Genomic DNA, 25,469 nt, shown 5'->3' on the forward strand with positions numbered 1-25,469 from the left:
CTTTCAGCCTCAACACACAACCACTGCTGTGGTTACAGATGGGCATTCCTTCTCAAGCACTGTCTTTCCAATGAGACACTTCCAGGGGTTTTTAGCCTAGGCAGGCTATCCCATTATGGAGCCCCAGCCTTCAGTCAAGGGCCTGTCAGAGGATGACTTTGTTGTCACTTCAGAAGCAAGCACACTGTCTTTCAGACACATGATTGCACCACAAGACCCCGTCAACTCCTTCCGGCTTCCTTACATTTCAACATAACCTGCATGGTGGACACCTTCATCCCTCAAGCACACAGCAGCTGTTTCCTGATTTACCCATGCTGATTGGTGTCCTCCTAGGACCAGTATATGATAATCAGTCGTTTACGACAATAACCATCAGAACAGCAGAGGCCTGTCAGCTCGCGTGGAGGAGCTCTATAGATAAAGCCCAGCATGGTGGCCTACCTCTGTCTTGTGCCACAGTTTCCTTCAAACACATATATCACTTCCACTATTGGCCCACAACTGATGTGGAATCATCAGATCAAAACACATGTGCACCTCCTTGCATTGACGCTCAACCGCGCTCAAGTGAGACAACCGTATAGGGTACGTGTTCCCCCCCCCCCCCCTTTGATTTGAAGTGCTCTCAGTAAAGTGTGGATTCAACACACTGATCCGATTTTCTTTGCGCTACATTTATCAGCACAGCTGTGGTCCATAGACCTCTCCCACAATACAGCTGCGGACCTCTGCCTTCTTTGCCCACACCAATATCCTTAGGTGACACAGTACACTCTACCTTCATCGAATTCTACTTGAGGGATGTCTATCGCTTTAGGGATGATGGCTCAAGAGGCGTTGCCTCTGCAGTGGTCACGCAACAGGCCATTGCAGCACACTGGTAATGGAACAGACGAGCCCTCCACCTTGTCATGCCATTCTGCACTAGTGGGTCACGGTTAAGTATGCGTAATTTAAAGGAAATTTTCTATCTAAAATTACGTTTTAAGTAACATACTTACCGTGACCCACATTTAAGACCCTCCCGTTCCTCCCCACTTTCTGTTCTCCCTGCACACTGTGCTGGTTGCGGCGATTTGCTGTAAAAAGAGGGCGCTAGTCAGGGGGGCAAAGGGGAGGTTACCTACTTCTGGGAGGTTATCGGCTGTAGCTACTTTCGTTTTCTCCGCATAGGCGGATAGTAGTTTGCACAGGACAGGAATGTCAGACCCCTGCCGGAGTCTGCACTAGTGGGTCACGGTAAGTATGTTACTTAAATGTAATTTTAGGTAGAAAATTTCCTATTATTGTAGTTTTCTGTTGATATATTTGTTCATTTTCATATTTTGGTTCTGTTGGACAGATGCATCACTATAGGTGCAACTCTTCCATTTATGTTTTTAGATTTTCAGCAAAAAAGGAACGTCCATTTCCTGTAGGAAAAAAAAAGCCAATGGTCTGTTCTTTGATGTTTGCTGAAGAACTGAGCGTGTCTGCTGATGGGGGGGAAAAGAGTATGTGCTGTTCTGTGTCACTTGCCGAAGACCTGAGCGTGTTCCGTATTTCTTTATTGTAGACCTCGTAGTGAAGAGGCTTTGAGAAGGGAGTGACTTGCCAGAGCTCCAAAATTGAAGTCATGGGTGATTGAAGTCAAGCCCACATTTGTAAAAATGCCTATATGACAGAAGGCACCACCTCATGGCATGTATTAATATCACCGTGGAAAGCAAATCACACATCCAGTGCTTGAGATCACCATCCAAATCAAGCCTCTAGGGCTGTGGGTACATCTGGCTGACCCTCTGTGTTTATTCAGCAAAAGCTGCATATATTTGCCACTTCATGCACAAGTTACTTTGTGGAAACTGAAACAACTTTGTAGCAATTGACATCAATGCTTTTTTCTGAAAGTGTCATCTGATGATGATGCAGCATTACGCTTTATGGCCACAGTCAGTTTACTTTCTTTAGATCTTTGGAACATCTCCACTGGCTCCCTGTCTCACACCGAATAAAGTACAAGATCAGCACTCTATGTTATAGATGCATTCACAAAACTGCCCCTTCCTATCTCTGCGGCTGCCTTCACCTCTACACTCCATCTCGCTCACTACGATCGGCTTCGGATCCACTCTGTTTACGCATACCCAGATTCAAACACTCGACTGTTGGCTGCCGTTCTTTCTCTGTCTCTGGACCTTGCGATGGGAATGAACTTCCTCTTTCGCTTCGTCAAGTCTCTACACTCAGCTCTTTCAAGTCTGGCCTTAAAACCCACCTCTTCCCAAAATAGCCTCCCTTGCCTGCCCTTCCTTGTCTTTAGTTTGTACAGTTTTAGAGTTATGCCTGCGTGTGAATGACTGGTGTGAAAGTGCTTTGATTTGTCTCTGCACAAGATCCAGCTCTATATAAATACCATTATTATTATTATTATCTGGTATCAATAGCCAAATTACCAAAGGCACACGCACACGTGCGCACGCGCATGCACACACAAGCACATGGACACACTCTCTATCACACTCGCACATGTGCACACACATGAGTGTGCTCACACTCTAACACACAGAGCTGAATTAATAACACACACACACACACACACACACACACACACACACACACACACACACACACACACACACTCACTCACATTGTCTCTTCCTTGCATACACACAGAGATTTGAATTAAACACACAAACTTACACACACACACACACACACACACACACACACACACACACACACACACACACACACAGAGTTGTATTGAAAGCAACACACACAAAGAATTTAACACATGTACACATGCATGCACATACACAAACTCACACTCTTTCTTCCCACCTTACCTTTTCTCTGTCTGTGACTCTCTCTGTCTGTCTCTCTCAGCACACAAGTTGAATAGAAACACACACACACACACACACACACACACACACACACACACACAGAGTTGTATTGAAAGCAGTACATGTGCATGCATACATCCAAACTTGCACTCTTTCCTTTTCTATCTGAGTATCTCTCTGTCTCTCTGCCTGGTTGTGTGTGTGTGTGTGTGTTTTGTATTGAAAGCAATACACATGCATGCACACATACAAACTGGTACTCTTTCTTTCCTGCCCTGCCCCCCACCCACCCCCCACCCCCCAACCCAACCTCACCCCCTTCCCTTCTATCCTTCTGTCTGTCTGTCTGCACACAATTTGAATAGAAAACACACACACATACACACACACACACACACACACACACACACACACACACACACACAGGGAGAGACTTGCATTTACATTTTTTTTTACATGCATGCACATTGTTACACCATTGAAGATCTTGGAAAGAAATTCATGTTTGTATTGTTTTTCAGTTTATGTATGTCTTTTTATAGATCATAACCAGATTAGTGATTCACCATGCACCTTCTGAATATATATATATATTTTTTTATAGATGAAATGTTTTGCAGGAGAGCCTTTTAAATGCCTTTCAAACCATGTTTTGATTCAGCTTCAGGGGGACGTGTTCCCTTGATCCCCCACCACCACCCCCACCCCCACCCCCCAACAGGGCTGTGTCCATGTACCCAGCCTGGACCCCAACTTTTCAGTTTTTTAATTTTCTGCCAGTTTTACCCATGCATTAGACTTATTGAAAGTGTTTTCTTGGTTAGTAGAAGTGATATTGCAATGGAGAACTGAATGATTTTATGAGTTTTCAGAAAAATCTTTAATAGCTTTAATATGTGCATGCACTCATGTAGATACACACACATGAATGTATGGGGGAAAAAAAGCTTAGAAAAAGTGGAATCTTGCAGCATACAAGAATAGAAGCCCAAACTGCCTGATGTAACCAACTTCTTATGTGTGAGGAAGTCTTCAGTTCAGACATGATTGTTACTTATTTTGTAATGTTTAATCCACTGTTCAGCAGGGTTAACCCGGAGAGCACGATGAGCCACGATCATGGCTTTCCCTGTGAAGTGCGATGGGCCATGATTGTGGCTCTGTTTACATAAGGTCCGAAATCATTTGGCTGTACTCAGCAGCTTCCGTAAAACTGCCTCATTCTGGTGTTACTGCCTCCCTGCTTGTGTTTGCACAAACTTTGACTGAGTTTACAAGTCCAGATCTCCATATTTTTGTAAACAATGAGTGACACTGAAGTTGACAAAGTTCAGGAACTGAGTGACCTTGTCACTAGGGATGAATCGTCTGCTAACAGGGATTCTGGTGAAAACAGCTTTGTTATTTTGACACTTGGGCATGCTGGCTTGCTTGTTGTTCATTCAGTTTTGTGTCTCCTGCTACAAAAACTGGGGGTTGGGTGATGGGGGTGGGAAGGGGTGGTAAAGTGGGTTAGGCATGGATCTGTTGCAAACTCTAGACCAAATGAAGCTAGAAAACTGGTAAATATTTTGATTTAAAGCATTCTTGCTGCTTTTGAAAGCAACATGAGCTAAAAGAAAACATTTATTTCTGTTTTTGCCTGTGATTGCATAAAGTATTATAGATGTGTGCGTGCGTGGCGTCAGTGGGTGTGTCTCAAACAAAGAACACAGTGCTTATAATTTCATTGTTTCAGTTATATTCATTTCATGATTCTGCAGCCAGAACATTTTTTTGTACAGTTTAATGCCAATTTTGAGATTTTGACTTTGTAAAAGATGTGAAAATACCTATAAATATTGCGGTTGACGTTTTGGAAAATAAGTATGTAAAATTTGTTGATTATATCCTGTGGAATATCTCCAACTACATGTAAGGTACAGCCTTTTTTTTTTTACTTTTATCTGATTCTTCATTCACTCTACTTTCCAAAAATGTATAGGTTTACCTATTTATTCTTACTGATAAGCATACATATGCCCCGAATCAGAGCACAGGTAGCGGAGGCAAACAATCCCTTTGTTGTTTAGCATGATTTCTGTATGTATGTTTTATTATATCCAGCACTTTAAGGGTTAAGACAGTCAGTTCTACCTGTTTGCCTGAGGAGAGAAGTCAGGTGGTGGAGGGAAGAGAGGAGGGATTGAAAAATTGGAGATCATATGTGTGTGTGCTGCATTGTTGTGAATGCGCTGTGATTTTGTTGTATTTATTTATGTGTGAATATATTTATGCATGTTTGCTTAGCTGCATGCACAAGTGTTTTCCAAGGTGTTCATGGGTATTAATGATATGTATTGTGCAGACCCAAACATAACTTTATTCATTGATTTTGCGAGATCTCTGAAGTCTAAACTGTGCACCATTGATATAAAATTTTCACTGTCATTTTGTTCTTCAGGTTGGTGACTCCTTACTCCAAGCTGGAGCTGCGTGTCTTAAGTTGTAACAGCATTCGCACAGACTCGCTTCTGGGACAAGCAAGCATCAATATCTACACTCTGCTGGAAGAAAATAGTGGGAAATGTATGTACCGCTGAATGATCCATGATTTACACCCTATCCTTCGTATTTTTCTTTTGTTGGGTTTCATTTATGTTTTGCAGTTTTTATCCTTTGTAAGTTTATTTGTAAATGGTGTGAGTGAGTTGGAACTTCCACGTAAAAAAAACTTATGTTTAACAAATGTTTTTGTTTTTTTGCTCACACGTGTAAACAGCACTGTGTAATAACACTGATTTGGTTGTGTGTGGTTATGGGTATGTGTGTTTGTCCATGGTAAACTTTGGCTAATTTTTTTTCCTCTTGAAACACTTTGTCCATATCAAATTTGATTTAAACTGAGCAGAATATCTGCTTCCACTTTATAACCAATTCCAGGATATGAAAGTTTTATTTTGTTTACAAATACCAATGCGAATACACACAATATATTGTCTGTGTATATATTTATTATATGTGTATAATACAGAGATCTGCTTTTTGGCAGCAGCACCTGTCCAACATAAAAACAAACACACACAATAAAACAAGAGAGGCAAGGCCTTCAAGACTCCCTTGTGATACACTTTTAAAAAAAATCTAATCGTTAAAATGTGTTCTGTATTTGTTATTATAAAGCTTCATGCTTAAAAAAAAAAAAAAAAAAAAGAAGCCCAGTACACTGAGAGTAAAACACACAAGCTTTTTATGTATTGAGTATAATTTCAAAATGTACTGTTTAAGATGAGGAAGATGAGTTTAAAGCGAATTAAGTCCCCTAGCATTAATTACCTAGTAATTTCCCTTTTTTACTATCTGCACCAAAACGTTTGCAAAATAAATAAAACTTCCATACTTAGCAAAAGAAGTTCCTGTTTGAACAAAAAATGATAATAATGACTGCTCTTGTTGTTGGGTCAGGATATCAGATCAAAGTGCCAAGTTTAGAGAATACAAAAAATATAAATATAACAGTAAATGCCGTTTGCATACAATTAGGCTTCATTTTTAATTTTTGTGTGCCCATCCCAGAGGTGCAATATTGTTTTAAACAAGATGACTGGAAAGAACTGAATTTTTCCTATTTTTATGCCTAATTTGCTGTCAACTGACAAAGTATTTGCAGAGAAAATGTCAATGTTAAAGTTTACCACGGACACAGACACACACACACACACACACACACACACACACACACAACCAAACACCGGGTTAAAACATAGACTCACTTTGTTTACACAAGTGAGTCAATAAATGAAAAAAGATAAATTGGAAAGCACCAGACAGTTCATTTCAGTTACTCAAGAGGGCATCACTGTGCTTGGACGAATCCATACTCGCTACACCACGTCTGCTAAGCAGATGCCTGACCAGGAGCGTAACACAACGCACTTTGGCAAGCCTCAAGGGAAAATAAAAAGGAAACCAAACAGAAATAGCTATATACAGATATACAGAGTATTGAATCATCATACACCTCCAATGCAGGGACAGAGATGGTGTATGTGCGTGTGTGCGTGCATGCACATGTGTGATGCATGCATCTATGTTTGTATGTGTCTGTGTAGGGTGCAGTGTTTGTGCATATACCATGTGTGAGTGTGTGTATGTGTTTGTTTTCCTTGTCACACAAGGTTTAGTGTAAAAAGTTTATTTCGGTGTATCTGGCCGTTTGAACATCGGTTTGCTCCTGAAGACAGGAGTTAATCATTCAGTGTTTGTTTGTAGTTATTTTAAATTCAAAACACACTTGTGTCTTTGTTGTTTTTAAGACAAATTTTGGTAAATTCCATCAGAATGACTCGCAACTGACTCTTGGCCAGATATAAGTAACTGATAATGTTTGGCACAAGAGTTGGTTCCATCAGCAGAGATTAGAAAGGGGTGTTACATTATCTGGAAGGATAAAGAGTGTGGCAGTCTCCAGATCCACAAGGTTTGCTTGAGTTGTTCCTGGTTCATTGCCAAATGAAGTATATGCGGTATTGTGGTTTTAAGACAACATGACGTTCAGTTTCTTGTCTGATTTAAAAATTTAAAAGACCTGGACAGAACAACATATACTGCAGGTGTTTATTGCATATGCATATGAAAGAATAATGAAGCTAGGAGAGTAAATGATTAACAAACAATTAGGAGTAACTCACTCCATACATAAAGTACACAACTTCAAGTCAATGCTGCTTATGTTACCGATTCAGCTAGCACACAGGTAAATAAAAAATACATTTGAACAAACCCAGATACTTGCTAAAAAAAAAAGGAAAAAAAAAGGAAGCTCCAGGCTTGTCAAATGATTGGTATTGGGGCACTGAAGAGGTTAGTTTAGCTAAACTAGTTGTGCTTTTTTTTCTTTTTCCATGTGTTTGTGTGTTTCTGCATCATAACAATGAACATATGTTGTACTGATTATTGTGACAAAGGAGACTGATAAGCTATGCAGTGTTGACCATACCTATCCTGTATTTTACATGTATTGGAACTGAATCCTGTGTGTGCATAGACCATTTTGCCACAGGCTGGAGATGTGCCTTGGTTGTTGCAGTTGACAATTTGAAGAAAACATTTGATCTGAAGGGAGAGAAAGGCAAACATGGAGAAGTCACTCTCACCCTACACGGCTTGGAGGTGAACCTGCGGCGCTACCCTAAGAGACAAGCCAATGGTGAGTCTCCCTGGGTATATGTTTTCAAAAAATCATGTGCGTTTTGTTATTGATGAGAGACCCATAAAAGTAAATATTTTCTGAAAGGTAAAGGTGAATAAAGAATACAAAACACATGATCTGTTCCAATTTTGTATGTTTTCAATGACATGCAATTGCTTTGAAATCTGTTGGGTTTTTTTATCACATTTTCAATTGTTCATTACAAACATTAGTCAGGTAATTTGTACAGTAATATAATATTTTCTGGACAGATGGATTATACCTGTACACACAAGTTATACTGGAACAACCACAAAAAAAAGATATACACACAGTTTATTGTGACAACTGTAAGTGATGACATAAAGATGTGAGACCATGGCCCCTCAGCCTCCACGTCCTTCCTCTTCCCCCTCTCTAACTCAGTACACTTGATCCAGTTCTCCTTTGTCTGTGTTGGCTCAGTGCCAAGAATGTCGCCCACAGTGCGTACTGCTAATAATTTGGTTGCTGTCGTCTGCTATGGAAAGCCGGTGTCACTCACTGTTCATTGTATCTTGGCCAGTCTCTTCATTGCTCCCTTTATTCTGTTGAACTGTCCCATAAAAGTTCATTGCTGTCTTCTCCTTGGAGCTGACTCTTCCAATTCTTTCTCAGCATGAGCTAAAGAAAGCAGTTTTGGTTGGTTTAGTGTACATCAATCGTATACCTTGAGCTGGGTGTTGCGATTTTGCAGAGCATGCGACGAGCCTGGCAAAACACTGCAGCTGTAACCCAACCAAATCATTCAAATAAAGGACTGCTGTATGATGTAGATGTGGTTTCTATCTATCAATAGATTCTAGAAAGATTCCCCAAGCTAAAGCTACTGTATTTTTGTCGACAAACTCATTACAAACCACAGAAAAGTCCGTATATTACAATGACTAGTTATCTCTTCATTTGTGGCAGCAAAGTGTACACGGTTGCGCTGCAGAGTAATTTCGTCATAAGGGAGCCTAAGGGTTAAGAAAACATACTTATAGATATTTTTTAGCATGATTTTAATTTTTGTGATATTTTTTTTTAGAGGTTGGTGATTATTTTGCAAAATAACAAATAGTTCCTGTTTTACAGGCTCTTATTTTTCACTAAATCATGCCAGAAGTAGTTGGCTTGTTTCTTTTTTTTTTTTTTTTTTTTTTTGTGGTAAGAATTTATGAAAGGAAAAGTGAAGTGTTATTGTCACATCTTCGCATATGATAGCCTTTTGGGTTTTCTTTTGATAAATATTTGATAGTAGATAAATAAATTAAAGTGTAATCTTTGTGTTGCTTTCAGTAATTTAGAATGCAATCATTGTAGTCATATTCATCTTCGCGCATGCACTCATGCACACACACACACACACACACACACACACACTTGCTCACACAGATTTTACTACTTTTTTCCTCATCACCCAGGACCTAGAGCATCCGTTCCAAATGGAACCACCACAAGCCCGACAACATCAAGCGGAGGAGAGGGGCGGTCCCAAGCCACTGGGCGCATGACGCGTAGCTCCAGCCAGCCATCCACCAGTCCTCCGGCTAATGCCAGCAATCGCCATTCAATGCCAGTGCCGCCTGCCTCCACCTCCCTCAGCCCTTCCACATCACCAGGGGCTGCTGTGGGCACTGCTGCTGCTGTCAATGGCAATGCCTCAGAGGGGAATGAGCAAGGTTAGGAGGGGGTGATTGTTGTTGATCACTTCTTCTGTATTCCAAAAAAATACAGTCTTTTATTTTATTTTATTATTTTTTTTGGTATTCTTTATCTGTCCAATGACCAGCATTGATGTCATCAACTGATAACATGTAATTTGACATGGGGATAATTGACTTGCCTTCTTTAATGTATGACATCAAATTCAAACAAAAGTAAAAACAAAGATGATTTGACAAAGAAATTATTCCAAAGCAATACCCGGCGGCAACAAGCAGGCTTTTCCTAGAGGGTACCCTTGTGCCAAGGGCAATAATTCTGAATGCATCCCAATTTTTTTCCTGGGAACATGTCAAAATGAGTTCAGCAGACAGAGAAGAACATTTCAAGACTAGTCTACATGATTCGGGGGGTGGAGGGAGGGAGGTGGCGGGGGGGAAGGGGGGGGCGTGGGGGGTTGCATGATAGGCCCCTGAGCCTTGCGGACTATAGAAGTCAGGAAAAACAAAGTAGGTCGTTTCCCTTTAGATATCAACAGTGAATTGCTAATGGAAATTGGACGTGAGAGTTATGTCCTGTAGGCGTACAACAGAGCAACAAAAGGGACACAAGTCTCATGTCATGGCAGACAACTGTTTAAGTGATTGAAAGAATGCTGTCCCTGACAGAAAAAAATTTAAAATGTATATATATAATTGATATGAGCTGTTGGCTCATGTTTCATAACAATTGTTTACTGACAGGCTTGCTTGTCAGAAGCTGTCAGAGTGTTTATGTGATGATGTGTTTGTCAGCTCCAGCTACCCCAGCTCCACCGGAGGCCAGTAGTTCATCCACTGACCCAGAACAACCTCTGCCTCCTGGGTAAGGCGAGTGTGTGTGTGTGTGTGTGTTTGTGTTCATGGACGTGTGTGTGTGTGGGTAAGTGTGCATGGACATGTGTATGTATTTGTGTGTGTGTGTGTTCATGGGTATGTATGTGTGGGAGTGTGTGTGTGTAGATGGCCATGTGTGTGTGTGAATTTGTTTTTCAGTTTTGTCTTTTCACCATAAGTGATAAGAAATAATGTGAATATGAATAGAATACAGTGTGTCAAACCAAAGTTGCCCAGTCTGCTCTTAGCCAATCAAACGCCTCTAAAAGCTATAAGCGCTGAATCATTCCTTTGGCCAATGCTCTCCACGCCATCTTGTCAGATTTACGCTCTGTCTTGTCTTACGCTTTTTTTGGCTATTAAGCGTATTCATTTGGCCTGATTTTGCTGCATGCGGCTTGTGCTTATTGTATTCTTACATTCTGTGTACTCGATTCGACTCGGCCCCCTCAAATTGTTCGTTTTTCTCTACCTCTAAGTTGATCTTGTCTTTCCTTTCTCTGTTGGGGATCGGATTTTCGCTGGATGCCTAAGCAAGGGTACCATGCCTCATATGCTATCCCACGACGGCAAGAATCATGATGCTGGGATCGAGACCTGGCAAGAGACTCTCCCAGGCTCGGAGCTCATGATTCCTCCTGATAGGGATCGCAGGCGACACTCATACCAGTAAAACGGTCATGAAGGGGACCGGGGGGAAAGGGATACGAGCGTCACCTCCCGATGTGTCCCAGCACGAGGCAGGGAAAGGGGGAGTGGCAAGTCCTCTCTTGGCGATGGGGACTCGCAGCTAGGCACGCACTCCCAAGGGGAGGCCGCGCCCGGCCGTTATCCGGGTCCCCACTCGGAGACGGCCCTCATGGGCCCCATTGTTGTTCCCCCTCCTCCCTCCTCTGCCGACCCCCCTCCCCCATTTCCTTCTGGGGGGGAGAAAATTTGGTTCCAGGTGGGGGACCTCTACTGTGCCCACCCCGGGCCAAGCCACCCCAGTCCCCCCACAGGAGAGGATTCGGGGTGCGTGGCCACCTGCTCTGCAGGTCTCCCCACCATCGGGCCGGTCTTCCCTGCTGGGGGAGGCCCGCGCGTGTCAGGTGGTTCTGGGCAGTCAGCCCGCCCTCCGACTTGGCCAGGTTTTTCCCTTCATGAAGGTCAAGGCGCCAGTGACCCTTGGGGTTGGGGTCACAGGATGGCTGGTGCCCACGGGTGGTTACCTCTATTCTACCTGTACTGGGGCGCACCTTTGGTGCACGCTGGGTTGCTGGGAGGACCAGGGGCCAACCCCTCGTCCGCTCCCCACCGGACCCAACCCAGCACATCTCACAGGGTGACACACACACAGCCCCGACAAGTGGGATCGACTTCTTGTTGGTCAGGTCGAGCTCCTCAACCAGTATTGCCACTCAGTCCACAAATTGGGCCTCTGTCAACCCACAGGTGACCACGGTCACAATGGCCTCCTTGTCAGGACCGACGGCTGCCGAAACCGGGAAAAGACCCCTCGAACCCCTCCAACTACCGACCAATTGCACTGACCAGCTGCATCTGCAAACTGATGGAGAAGATGGTCAACGGTAGACTGGTGTGGAAACTAGAGACCGACGGCCTTCTGGCGAAAGAACAGTGCGGTTTCCGCAAGCATCGCTCTACCGTTGACCATCTGGTTCGTCTGGAAACCACTGTAAGAAATGCCTTCGTAAACAAACAACATGTGGTGGCCATATTTTTTGACTTGGAGAAAGCTTACGATACCACCTGGAAATTTGGTATTCTCTCGGACTTGCACAAGCTTGGCTTCCGAGGACACCTGCCTGAGTTCATCCACAATTTTTTTACAAGACAGACAATTCCAGGTGAGACTTGGCACCACCCTGTCCGACATTCACGAGCAGGAGCTGGGTGTCCCGCAAGGGAGCATCCTGTTGCCGGCTCTTTTCAGCATCAAAATTAATGACATCGTTCAATCCGTTCAGAAGGGATCGGACAGCTCGCTGTTCGTGGACAATTTTGCCTTATATGCAACTGGCAGCACGTATGCCAGCATCCAGCAACGGCTTCAGCTCTGCGTCAACAAAATCCAGTGTTGGGCAGAGGAGAATGGCTTCACATTTTCATCCTCCAAAACTGAATGCATCCATTTTCATAATTTTCGCCAATTCTATCCGGACCCTGAAATCCGTCTGGGAAAATCCACCATCCCGGCAGTCAAGGAAGCCAGATTTTTAGGGGTTGTCTTTGATCAGAAGCTGAACTTCCTCAGCCATATTAAACAGCTGAAAGTATCTTGCCAAAAAGCCCTGAACATCATCCGAGTTGTGGCACACACGAACTGGGGTGCTGATAAGAGAACTCTCTTGCACCTCTACAGAGCCCTGGTCCGGTCCAAACTGGATTATGGAAGTGTAGTATACGGCTCGGCCAGACCGTCCTACCTGAAACTGTTGGACCCTGTACACCACCAAGGGCTCCGACTCAGCTTGGGTGCTTTCCGCACCACCCCTGTGCACAGCCTGTACGCAGAGGCGGAGGAACTGCCTCTCTCCAACCGCAGACTGAAGCTGACCCTGAATTATTATTTGAAATTGTTCTCTGAACCTACAAACCCTGCTTACGACGCTGTATTCAACAACCCTTTCGATAAGAAATTTACAGACAACCCAAACTGCATACCTCCTCTTGGACTCCGCATTCAGCCGCACTTAGAAAAGGCCGATCTGGATGTCGGTGGCATCTCGGATTTCTCTAAGTTCCCTGACAGCCCTCCGTGGACCTTTACAACACCTGAGGTCCGATTCGATCTGGCCTCGTACCGTAAAGACACCACCAGTTCTCTGGCCTACAGAACTTACTTTTCGGAACTCTGCCACAAATTCCCCACTTTTCAAAGCATCTTCACTGACGGTTCCAAGTCAGAGGACGGAGTCGCCGCATCTTCGTTCTGTCCCGCCTTTCCTGACCGGCCCTCAACGGAACACATCCTGTCTGACAGCTCGGTGTACACTGCGGAACTGACCGCACTGGTTCTGGCGGTAAAAATGGTTCTCTCTTCGAAACAAAAGCGATTCATGATCTTTTCCGACTCCTTGTCAGCCCTGGAGGCGATAGCCTGCAGGAATATCACTCATCCCAAACTGCTGGAATTTTATGAAACTTTTACTCTTGCAACGAAGAAAGGATACGAGGTTGTGTTGGCCTGGGTTCCCGGACATGTTGGCATTCGTGGTAACGAAAGGGCGGACCTGCTGGCCAGGAACGCTGTAAAGAAAGAATTATCCAGATCCTTTGTACCCTATACAGACATGAAGCGGAAGGTGAACACTTACGTTAAGGATCTTTGGCAAGAGGAGTGGAACACCCAGACGGACAACAAGCTCTTCCAGATCCGTCCGGACCTAAAAGAGACCCTCCCTTCGGGGGTGAAGAACAGAAAGGAGGAGTCTGTGCTGTGCAGACTGCTTACGGGGCACACTTTTTTTACTCATTCTTACTTGTTGAAGGGGGAGGAGGCCCCTCGATGCATTCCCTGTGACGAGCCTCTCACCGTGAAACATGTGCTCCTTGACTGTTGGGATCTGCATGACATTAGACGCAGACATTACACGGCGGTTTCTTTGAAGACTTTGTTTCGTGATGTCCCTCCGTGGGCGCTGATGGACTTCTTAAAAGAAGTGAACCTTTTTAACCAGATTTGAAGGTTTTAAACTATGGAATTTTTTTTTAACTTTGGAGTGGAAAGTTTGAAGTGGTGACTCGTTTTAATTGGTTGTTTTTTTATCCTTGTAGTAGTTATTGACGCGGCGATAGCCTTGAGATGGCCTTAGTGGTCGGCGAGGCTCTAAGCACCATAATTTCATTTCATTTCCTTCATGAACTTCTACCTTCGGGATTTCCGTATGACCAGGGCTGACAGTTCCAAAGGGATTTCCTTTGTTGTGGCTAACACTGCCGTCTTGGTTACAAGGGCTCCCCATACGAACCAGTAGGCATTGCCCTCCTCCATTTGCTTTAAATTCTGCATCAGTTTGACATGGTACAGTATATGACACCAAAAGGAGGAGTTTGTATTATACTCCATGTTTGGTGATACATATACTTACCATGTCAAACTCGAATGCCCGCCCATCCGTCCCTGCGTCTCTGCCATGGTTCTCATGGGGCATTTTTCTTGATGGCCACGGAATGATTCAGCTCTTACAATTTTTAGAGGTGTTTGATTGGCTAAGAGCGGACCAGGCAAGACAGGTCGTCTTTTCACTGTTAGTCGCGCGAAATTTGGCCAAGCAAAGCAAACTGATAGGCCCAGTTTACGTCAGTTTGACATGGTATGTATCACCAAACATGGAGTATAATACAAACTCCCCGTATTAGTTCAAGGGCATGTTTGTGTGTGTGTGTGTGTCTCTGTTAAGACATATACTATTTGCATGTGTGTATGTGCCATGTGTGTGTGGTGTGTATGTGTGAGTGTGTGTAAGCAAAATGGAGCATTCAGTTGTGTGTGTATATTCATGAAATAAATGAGTCATTGTTGTCTCTGGCTGTTTCATGTTACAGTCTTAATTATGTTATTACGTGTCAGTTTATTCAATTTCAGGTGGGAGATGAGAAAGGACGCACAAGGAAGAAAGTACTATGTTGATCACAACACAAGGACTACTACATGGGAACGTCCACAGCCTTTACCACCAGGGTACGTGTGTTCATTGAAGCCTGTATTCAGCTACATTTTAACATACATGTGTACATGGTAGCTACCCTCAACACGTATGCACACGCATGCGCAAAATACACACACACACACACAAATACACATTCATATACATGCATGTAGTTATGTACACATATATATGTATACACACATTGTGAAACACAGCCCACGCAAAAGAAATGGAGCTGCCACAACTGAACTTACTGCTGAGGGAAGAGGTGAGTTTTCAGACCAGATTTAAAAGATGCAAAGGAATCAGAATGACGGAGGTAATGAGGGAGTTGTTCCACGTCTTCAGCAGTTGCAGGCATGAGTTTTCCGACTGTAGTCGGATTTCCGACCGAAAATTGGCTCCAGAGGCCATTTTTGAGATTCACGTAAATCTGTTGAGAAAATGGGGGGGGGGGTTGAAGTTTTTTTCCGACCCACGAACGTTGTCCGACCAATCGACAAGACAGACCCACAGCGTTTGCTAAAGTACCCCATGTTTGGATAAGCGAACCAATTGAGAATAAGTGTTCCGTTGCTCCTCTGTCATCATTCATCTTATCCATATTCGGTCGGAATTACAAAACTCGCTCGCGGGCTTCACAACTTGCAAAGATACCTGATTTTGTCGATTGTCTTCAGTCACTGACAAAATGAGAAAACTCACAAACGATTACAGGATTTTTGCAGCAGAGATCGATAAAGGAGTGAATAATAAGTGGAACTGGCTCTGGCAAGATGAGATCATGAAAACAGAAGTGAAGAATAAAAAATAACTTTAGGGTATGCAACGTCATTCACAAAATGGACACCGTGGGCCAAGGCTGAGTATGATTGGTATCAGATTGTATGGGTGCAACTCTTAAGAGTCTAGGAACGGAAATCTGTTTTCACATTTGCATTAAAAATGGAGCGTCTGTTTTCTAGAAGAAAAAAGAAAGAAAGAAAAAGCCGATGGGCCGTTCTATATCATTTACCAATGATCTGTCAAAAATGAAAACGGAATGCTCTTTCGAAAGCGTCGTTTGTTGACCCCTTGAGAGGTGATCCAGTGACTTGCCAGAGCACCAAAATCGAAGTCCAAAAGTTTCCTAACACACTGTGAAAAGCATGCATGCACGCACATGCACACACATGCCGTCGATCTCACACACACACACACACACAAACGGCACTCTTGGACATTTGACCACGCGCACGCACGCGTGCGCACACACACACACACACACACACTTGCGCGCACGCACAGATACATCAGTGTGTGCGATCTCCATCCCTGTCAAGCCACAAGGGCAGTGGGAACATCTGCTTGACCCTCTGTTCATTCAGCAGAAGCTGCCAACCTTTGCCACTGTATGCACAAGTAACATTCAGTGTTGTGATTGAAACAGAAACTTTGTAGCAACTTATTGACGTCAGTGCCTTTTCTGACACAGCCAACCCTTCTGTTGTACAGACAGTTCATGGCAAGAGTCAGTGTATTTAGATTTGAGACCTATACGGAAGTTACACATGCACACACACTTTGAAAAAACAAAACACATGAATATTTTCACATATACACATACTTTGTTTCTTATTTTATTTTATCTATCTCTCCTTCAGACTTGCACATGTGCACACATAATATTATGAGCAATCACACAGAGCTTAATAATACGCACATGCACACTCACACACACTCTCTCAAGCACACACACATGGAGAATGAACACACACACACACATACACACACAGAATTGTATTTAAAGCAGTGCACACATATGCACACATACAAACTTGCACTTTTTCCTCCCACCTTCCTCCCTCTCTCTGTGTCTCTTTGTCCCTCTCTCCCTCTTTCTGTCTCTCTCTCTCTCCCTCTTTCTTGCATATACACACAGAGTTGTATTGAAAAAACACACACACACACGGAGAGAGGGATCTATTAAATTTGAAAACAGTGCATACACATGCACAAATACAACTTGCATTCTTACCTCCTACCATCTCCCCTCTCTTTCTGTCTGCCTCCCTCTCTGTCTGTCTCTTGTTTACACACAGTTGAATTGAAACCACACATACACACGCGTGTGCACACTTGCGCTCGCTTGCTGTCTCTCTCTCTCTCTTTCTCCCCTGAACACACACGCACACACACACACAAACACATACACACACACACACACACACACACACGCACACACACACACACACACACACACACACACACACACACAGAGTCCATGCTGGGGAACTCTCAGGGATCAGATATTTTCAGCAGAAGAGCAGTTGATTTCAGAGAGAAAAAAAGTCACTTCCCAACCCCCCCCAACCCCCCTCCTGCAGACTTCACTTTCATGATTTGTTGAGGTACCCCTCCCCTCTCTCTTGAGTCTCCTACCAGTGCTGAGGGAAGGTGAGGGGGAGGAGGGGTGGGTTATGAAACCACTGTCAGTGAATGTGGCAATTTTGGCATTGAGCCAAGACACTGACCACTAGCACCAGCTGATAATCCTTGACTGCTTGGAAGTGATATAACTAGTCACATACCCACCCCCTCCTCCCTCCAGTCATTCCACTTCCCCCTTTCTTTCCTCAACCAACACACATGCATGTCAGTGGAACAGAGACTACAGCTGAAGAGACCAGATGGTCAGTTATATTGGTACAGTGCAAACTTGTGTGCTAAGAACATTTTCCTTGAAAACACACACACACATACACACTCACACTCACACTCACTCACTCACTCACTCACTCACTCACACAGAATTTAACACACAGAGAGTTGTATTTAAAGCAGTGTACATACATGAACTTTAACTCTTTCCTCCAGTGTCCAGCCTGACCCCTATTCTCAATCTCTTTGTCTGTCTTGTCTCTCTCACATACAGAGTTGCATTGAAACCACACACACACACACACACACACACACATGAAACACGATTTTGAAAATCATGCCCCAAGGCTGACTTTACAGGTTTGGAAGCAAAAACACTTCAGTTTAGGAAGAATTGGACTGATTTTTTGTCTTCTGTGGGTTGGAATACCTCAGCAGCATTGGTGGCCCGCAAGTGCAGATTTTATGGTTTGAAATTGAGAAAAACCTTCAGCTTCAGGGGGCTTTGCCCCCAGACCCTCACTAGGGGCATTGCCCCATGGACCCCCACTGGGGCCCTTCTGCGGCCCCCAGGCTCCCACCTTTCAGACACACAGTTTCCCAATTTCATGCCTGAGTTGAAAAAACAATCTGTGTCCATAGGTCTGTCTTCTGACATGAGGTATCCTGAGAAGTCCAGTATCATAGGAAGAGCGGAGTTGGTGAGACGGAGTATAGAAATGGAAGAGTTCAAAAAGATATTTGGGGCCAGATTCGTTGAGTGCAGAAAAGGTCAGAGTGGATAGCTTATAGTCTGTTTGATCAGAAACAGGCAACCAGTGGAGAGACTGAAGGAGAGGAGAAACATGGTCAAATTTAGAAGCTGTACAAATGTGTCTGGCAGCGTTATTCTGAATTTGTTGAAGTCTGTCTAACAGATATTTGTGAAGGCTGGCCAAAAGAGAATTGCAGTAATCCAATCTTGGTGCATACAAGTGTCGTGGTTGCATCAGTTGAGATAGTGGTGGATAGAACTGATTCTACTCACTTACAAATGGGCAACTTTACAGATATTCGAAATGTGCTGTTGGAAGGAAAGAGACTGTTTGGGATTACACCAAGACTACGAACAGAAGGAGAAAGTGAAACAGGTGTGGTATTGATCAGAGTCAGGAAAGGAAGGGTGTTGAAGAAAGTTATTTGGACAGGCTCTTCATAAATTCAGTCTTATCATCATTGAGGTAGTTAAATAGATTGGGAAGACAAAAAAAATATAAAGAGGCCAGACGTTTTTCGACAGTCATTGTACTGTTTTATTTTTTATTTATTTCTCACTGAACCTTTCCACTTTTATCTTAAATAGCCACTCAGTGATTAATAGCAATCATTTTATCATTTCTAACTAAAATTAAAATATGTTCTACTTAGTATTGGTTAAATTTATACATACATTTGCCACAAGCTGCAAAATTCTGCCAGTGTTCAGTGGAAACAATTTTTTGTATTATGGATGTCACTTCATTGGCATCAAGGCATTCATGCTGATAGTATGGTGCTAAGTGAGGTTTGAGCAGGCTTGAATATTGCAGTACTTTAGTTACAGTACTTAAGTTGTGCGTAGACCTCTGGTCACCTTGAGTCATAGAGAAGACAACATCATGATAAGAATATGTTGGGAGAATATGATCATAATGTTATCAGAAGAACTTTGTTTTGTGGTTTTGTTACAATATATCAAAGCTGGAAAGTCCTGAGGAAGACAGGGAAAGTTTAAAACATTGACAGATCTATATTATGATTGTGAAACAATGGAATGCTGATCAGCATGGGCTGCTTCAGATGGAATTGTTCTGTTTCCAGCAAACGACTTCTGGTTCGACAAACTGGTGAGCAAACATGTGATTTGGATAAATATATGTAAGTACTGGTACTTGATTGATTACTTACTGAAGTATTTATGTAAGTACTTGTACTTCGGTATTTTAATGCAACCCAGTGATGAGTGGAGCAGTGACTGGCTGTGTGCAGGTGGGAGCGGCGTGTGGACCAGCGAGGGCGGGTGTACTATGTGGACCACAACACCCGCACCACCACCTGGCAGAGGCCCAACACAGAGACCCTGACCAATTGGAACAACTGGCAGCAGTGGCGCAACAACCGCACCATGGATGCCATGAACCAGCGCTTCCTCTTCCCCCAGACTCCTCAGGCTGCCACGGACAATGACCCGCTGGGCCCCCTGCCAGATGGCTGGGGTAGGTACTGATAATTGTCTGATGATCAGTGTGGAGAATGATGACAGCAACATGGTGATGGTATGGATGAAAGGGTTGACCAGTCAGTGCACAGAACAATGACAGCTACTTCAAGCATCTGAGATGGCTGAATGATGACATAAGAACTTGTAGACAATAAAAATTGTGTACATAAGACAACGGTAGTTTCAGAATGAAATGAGAATGAATGGTAAATATTATGCAAGGATTATGAATCAGCAAAGTTAGATATTTTTACATGTTTTGTTATGATCACAGCTAAAAAGTAAAGTTTCATTAATTGGCAAGTAGTCAAAAGTTTTGAGATGTATACAGTACTTTTAACACTTTCTGAACTAAGGCAAGCTATAGTGTACTTCGTGGGTTTAATAATTTGTAGTTTATAGGATAACGGTTTTGTGCGAAACTAAACGGCGCAGTTCTGTTTTACAGTCACCCCCAAAAGTGCACTTGTACTTTTATTGTAGCTGAAAATGCCTTTCTTTGAGTACAGTACATGCGAGCGTACAGTCACCCTTCTGGCTCGCTCGCTTGCTCAACAAGATGGCGTCTCTGTCAACTTTGGCAAGTACTGTGGCTCAAAGTTGAATGCAGACTGATTCTGTAGTGGATATCAACTGTGCATACACATTTGCCCATTCAGTTCATACAATTAGGAAGTGTCTATGGTTGCAAAAGACCACACTTGTAAAATTTCTGTTATATGAGAAAAACTCACCCCCTTTATGTCAGTTGTGAAAAACACAGATTTTTTTCAAAATAGATAAATCAGTTAATGATTTAGTGAGTGCTTAAATGTTAGTCCATTCTATTCTTTACACTATCACAAAATTTCACAGCTGTATGTAATTGCATTGATTTTTGACTCACTTGTGTAAACAAAGTGAGTATGTTTTAACCTGGTGTTCCGTTGTCTGTGTGTGTCTGTGTGTGTGTCTGTGTGTGTGTGTCTGTGTGTCCGTGGTAAACTTTAACATTGACATTTTCTCTGCAAATACTTTGTCAGTTGACACCAAATTAGGCATAAAAATAGGAAAAATTCAGTTCTTTCCAGTCATCTTGTTTAAAACAATATTGCACCTCTGGGATGGGCACAAAAAAATAAACAAGAGAGACAAGGCCTTCAAGACTCACTTGTGATACACTTAAAAAAAAATCCAAGCTTTTTATGTATTGAGTATAATTTCAAAATGTAATGCTTAACCCTTTCGCTGCCAGGAAAATAAGATTTAAGTGAAATCTATTTGCCAGGGTTTTTTCCACAAAAAACGGGTATAAATTTTCCAAAAATTCTGTGCTCTTTGTTATTGGAGAAAGACCCATAAAAGTATATATTTTCTGAAAGGTAAATGAATAAAGAATACAAAACACATGATGTCTTCCCATTTTATATATTTTTAGTGACATGCTGTTGTTTTGAAATCAGTGTTTTGTTTTTTGTCACATTTTCAACTTGTTCATTACAAACATTAGTCAGGTAATTTGCACAAAAACATCATATTTTCTGGACAAATGGATATCTGCAAACACAAAATCATACTAGAACAACCACAATATGTATATATTTTTTAAAAGATAGATACACAATACATTGTGACTTCTCCAAGTGATAAGATAGATGTGAGGCCACGCCCCTTCAGTCTCCACCCCCCTCCTCCTCACCCCTCTCACACGGTCACTTGATTCAGTTCTCATCAGACCGCGTTGGCTGCGTGCCAAGAATATTGCTCTGCTGTTAATTCGGTCATCTGTCGTCTGCTAACATCTGTACAGCCGGCATCACTCACTGACAGTCGCATCTTGGCCACTCTCTTGATTGCTCCCTTTATTTTCTATCAGATCGTCCTATAAATGTTCATCTCTATCTTCTCCTTCGAATTTACGCTTCAATTCTTTCTGAGCATCAGCTAAAGAAGGAAATCATGGTTGATTTAGTTCATCACGATCGCATGTCTTGAGCACGGCGTCAGTCCGACATTTTGTTGAGCGAGCGAGGAGAGAAGTCAGGCAAACACTTGGACAGTGACCCAACCAAAACGTTCAAATAAAGGACTGCTTCATGACGTAGATGGGGTTTCTAGCTATGAATAGAATCTAGAGAGATTCCCCAGGCTAAAGCTACCACTATTTTTGCCAAGGAAGTGAATGCAAACCAGGGAAAAGTCAGAATATTTCGATGACGAGTTATCTCGTCATGCAGGCAGCGAAGCATACATGCTTGCCATGACGAGTTATCTCGTCATGCAGGCAGCCTAGGGGTTAAGATGAGAAAGATCAGTTTAACCCTTTCGCTGCCAGGAAAATAAGATTTAAGTGAAATCTATTTGCCAGGGTTTTTTCACAAAAAACGGGTATAAATTTTCCAAAAATTCTGTGCTCTTTGTTATTGGAGAAAGACCCATAAAAGTATATATTTTCTGAAAGGTAAATGAATAAAGAATACAAAACACATGCTGTTTTCCCATTTTATATATTTTTAGTGACATGCTGTTGTTTTGAAATCAGTGTTTTGTTTTTTGTCACATTTTCAACTTGTTCATTACAAACATTAGTCAGGTAATTTGCACAAAAACATCATATTTTCTGGACAAATGGATATCTGCAAACACAAAATCATACTAGAACAACCACAATATATATATATATTTTTAAGAGATAGATACACAATACATTGTGACTTCTCCAAGTGATAAGATGGATGTGAGGCCACGCCCCCTCAGTCTCCACCACCCTCCTCCTCACCCCTCTCACACGGTCACTTGATTCTGTTCTCATCAGACCGTGTTGGCTGCGTGCCAAGAATATCGCTCTGCTGCTAATTCGGTCATCTGTCGTCTGCTAACATGTGTACAGCCGGCATCACTCACTGACAGTCGCATCTTGGCCACTCTCTTCATTATTCATTTATTTTCTATCAGATCGTCCTATAAATGTTCATCACTATCTTCTCCTTCGAATTTACGCTTCAATTCTTTCTGAGCATCAGCTAAAGAAAGAAATCATGGTTGATTTAGTTCGTCAAGATCGCATGCCTTGAGCACGGCGTCAGTCCGACATTTTGTTGAGCGAGCGAGGAGCGAAGTCAGGCAAACACTTGGGCAGTGACCCAACCAAAACGTTCAAATAAAGGACTGCTTCATGACGTAGATGGGGTTTCTAGCTATGAATAGAATCTAGAGAGATTCCCCAGGCTAAAGCTACCACTATTTTTGCCAAGGAAGTGAATGCAAACCAGGGAAAAGTCAGAATATTTCGATGACGAGTTATCTCGTCATGCAGGCAGCGAAGCATACATGCTTGCCATGACGAGTTATCTCGTCATGCAGGCAGCCTAGGGGTTAAAGCAAATTAACTCCCGTATCATTAATTACAGAGTAATTTCCCTTTTTTACTATCTGCACCAAAACGTTTGCAAAATAAATAAAACTTCCATGCTTAGCAAAAGAAGTTCCTGTTTGAACAAAAAATGATAATAATGACTGCTCTTGCTGTTGGGTCAGAATATCAGATCAAAGTGCCAAGTTTAGAGAATACAAAAAATATAAATATAACAGTAAATGCAGTTTGCATATAATTAGGCTTCATTCTTTATTTTTTTTGTGCCGATGCCAGAGGCGCAATATTGTTTTAAACAAGATGACTGGAAAGAACTGAATTTTTCCTATTTTTATGCCAAATTTAGTGTCAACTGACAAAGTAGTTGCAGAGAAAATGTCAATGTTAAAGTTTACCACACACACACACACACACACAACCGAACACTGGGTTAAAACATAGACTCACTTTGTTCACACAAGTGAGTCAAAAATGAAGCCTTATTATATGTTAAAAAAAAAGGGAAATTACTCTAAGTAATGCTAGGGGATTTTTTTAAATTTGCTTTAAACTGATCTTTCTCATCTTAAACATTACATTTTGAAATTATACTCAGTATATAAAAAGCTTGTGTGTTTTACTCTCAGTGTACAGGGCTTTCACTATGTTCATTCGCCCAAGTGGTCTTTTTCGGAAAATACTAAAATCCATATGACGAGTGGACTTTACAGATCTATTGGCTGAGCCCTGAAGGTCATGGGCAAAAATTAATTGCGTACACATAATTATACACATTCAAAGCGTGTGCTCATATTCTTCGCGAACGCGAACGACGCCATTTTGTTTCAAGTTGTTGACCTGCCCGTTCAATCCTATACACGATAACGTGATGGAAAGTTGGAGAAGGAGACCGTTAAATATTTATTCAGAGAAAGATTTGTGAAAGCCTCATCACTTAGTGGATTATGCCCCAAACTGCCATAAAAATATCCACAGAATCAGTCGGAATTCACAGTTTAAAATTGTAAACCATGTGAGTTAATACCCTTGAACTGATCACGATGAAATGAAAAAATTTCCAGTTTTGACTTTTCTCAAAATTAAGTCCTTTTCACTTCTTACGACGTTTAGAAGTACTTGTACTTGGCTGTACATGTTATTAGTTTAACAAAATACTAAATTTTCATATCAACTTTAAAACTATAAAACTAGAATGAACATAAAAGAGAAATTGAATCAACCGTGTCGTACTACATTCCCGGTGGGTGTAACTAAACTTGTACATCTATCTAGATCTAGTGAAAACGGCTAAATGTTGCAGTGTGATTGCGGCGATAGCCATTAACTCTTTCTGGACAAAGGAATGCTCACACATTCCTACACAAAACGTATTCGGTTTCGGACGAAGGAATGGAATAGCATTCTCCAAAAGTAAAATTCCATCATGCGCTGTACATGTGATTTTGTGATTAGCCAAGCAGAGTGCGCTATTGTGGGTCACTCCACAATCGAACAGTATGATTGGTTAATATGGGATGTGTGGCCTGTCTCGCACACACGCTGACAAAGTCACTGACCGGTCTGCTCGCGTGCCAGCCTGTTAGCAAAGCGGCCTCTTCTCGGAATGTTGTGAAGCGAACAAGGCAGTGACGGCAATGTTTTAGGGTTGCCAAAGTACTTGAAATGCTACAAACTGAAGGGTCGGACATTGAAGAGGTGGATGATGACGAAGAAGAAAGCGAATTTAATGCAGAAAGCGAGCATGGGTATGGTGATTCGGGGTGAAAAATTGGCAATATTTTCTACATATGGCAAAACTGTAAAAATAAGATGAGAAATTTGATTTTTTTACATGTAATAGCTCAACACGTAATAAACCAGTTCTGAAAGTTTCATTTTCTTACACAGTATTTTGTATTTTTTGTAATTTTTTTCCTAACCCTTACAAATGGGTCGTCTGTGGGGAAAAGCAAGGGAGAAAACTTGTCATCCCGAGTGAGTTAAAAAGAATTTTTTTATTGCCCTTAAAGATTTTTTGAATG

General features: G+C 42.3%; 1 protein-coding gene across 5 annotated transcripts in view; it reads left to right on the top strand.

Moving 5' to 3' along the window:
* Positions 1–25,469, top strand: part of LOC143300447 (E3 ubiquitin-protein ligase Su(dx)-like) — a 96,846-nt gene that overhangs the window by 46,690 nt on the left and 24,687 nt on the right. For all 5 annotated transcript variants that reach the window (XM_076614124.1, XM_076614122.1, XM_076614121.1 and 2 more), the window contains exons 4-9: positions 5,275–5,399; positions 7,900–8,019; positions 9,447–9,704; positions 10,482–10,551; positions 15,154–15,249; positions 19,865–20,091. In XM_076614124.1, coding sequence (XP_076470239.1) covers positions 5,275–5,399; positions 7,900–8,019; positions 9,447–9,704; positions 10,482–10,551; positions 15,154–15,249; positions 19,865–20,091 — 896 coding nt within the window. The remainder of the gene's footprint in view (positions 1–5,274; positions 5,400–7,899; positions 8,020–9,446; positions 9,705–10,481; positions 10,552–15,153; positions 15,250–19,864; positions 20,092–25,469) is intronic.

Source organism: Babylonia areolata, chromosome 26 (genome assembly GCF_041734735.1).
Source record: "Babylonia areolata isolate BAREFJ2019XMU chromosome 26, ASM4173473v1, whole genome shotgun sequence".
NCBI classification, from domain to species: Eukaryota; Metazoa; Mollusca; class Gastropoda; order Neogastropoda; family Buccinidae; genus Babylonia; species Babylonia areolata.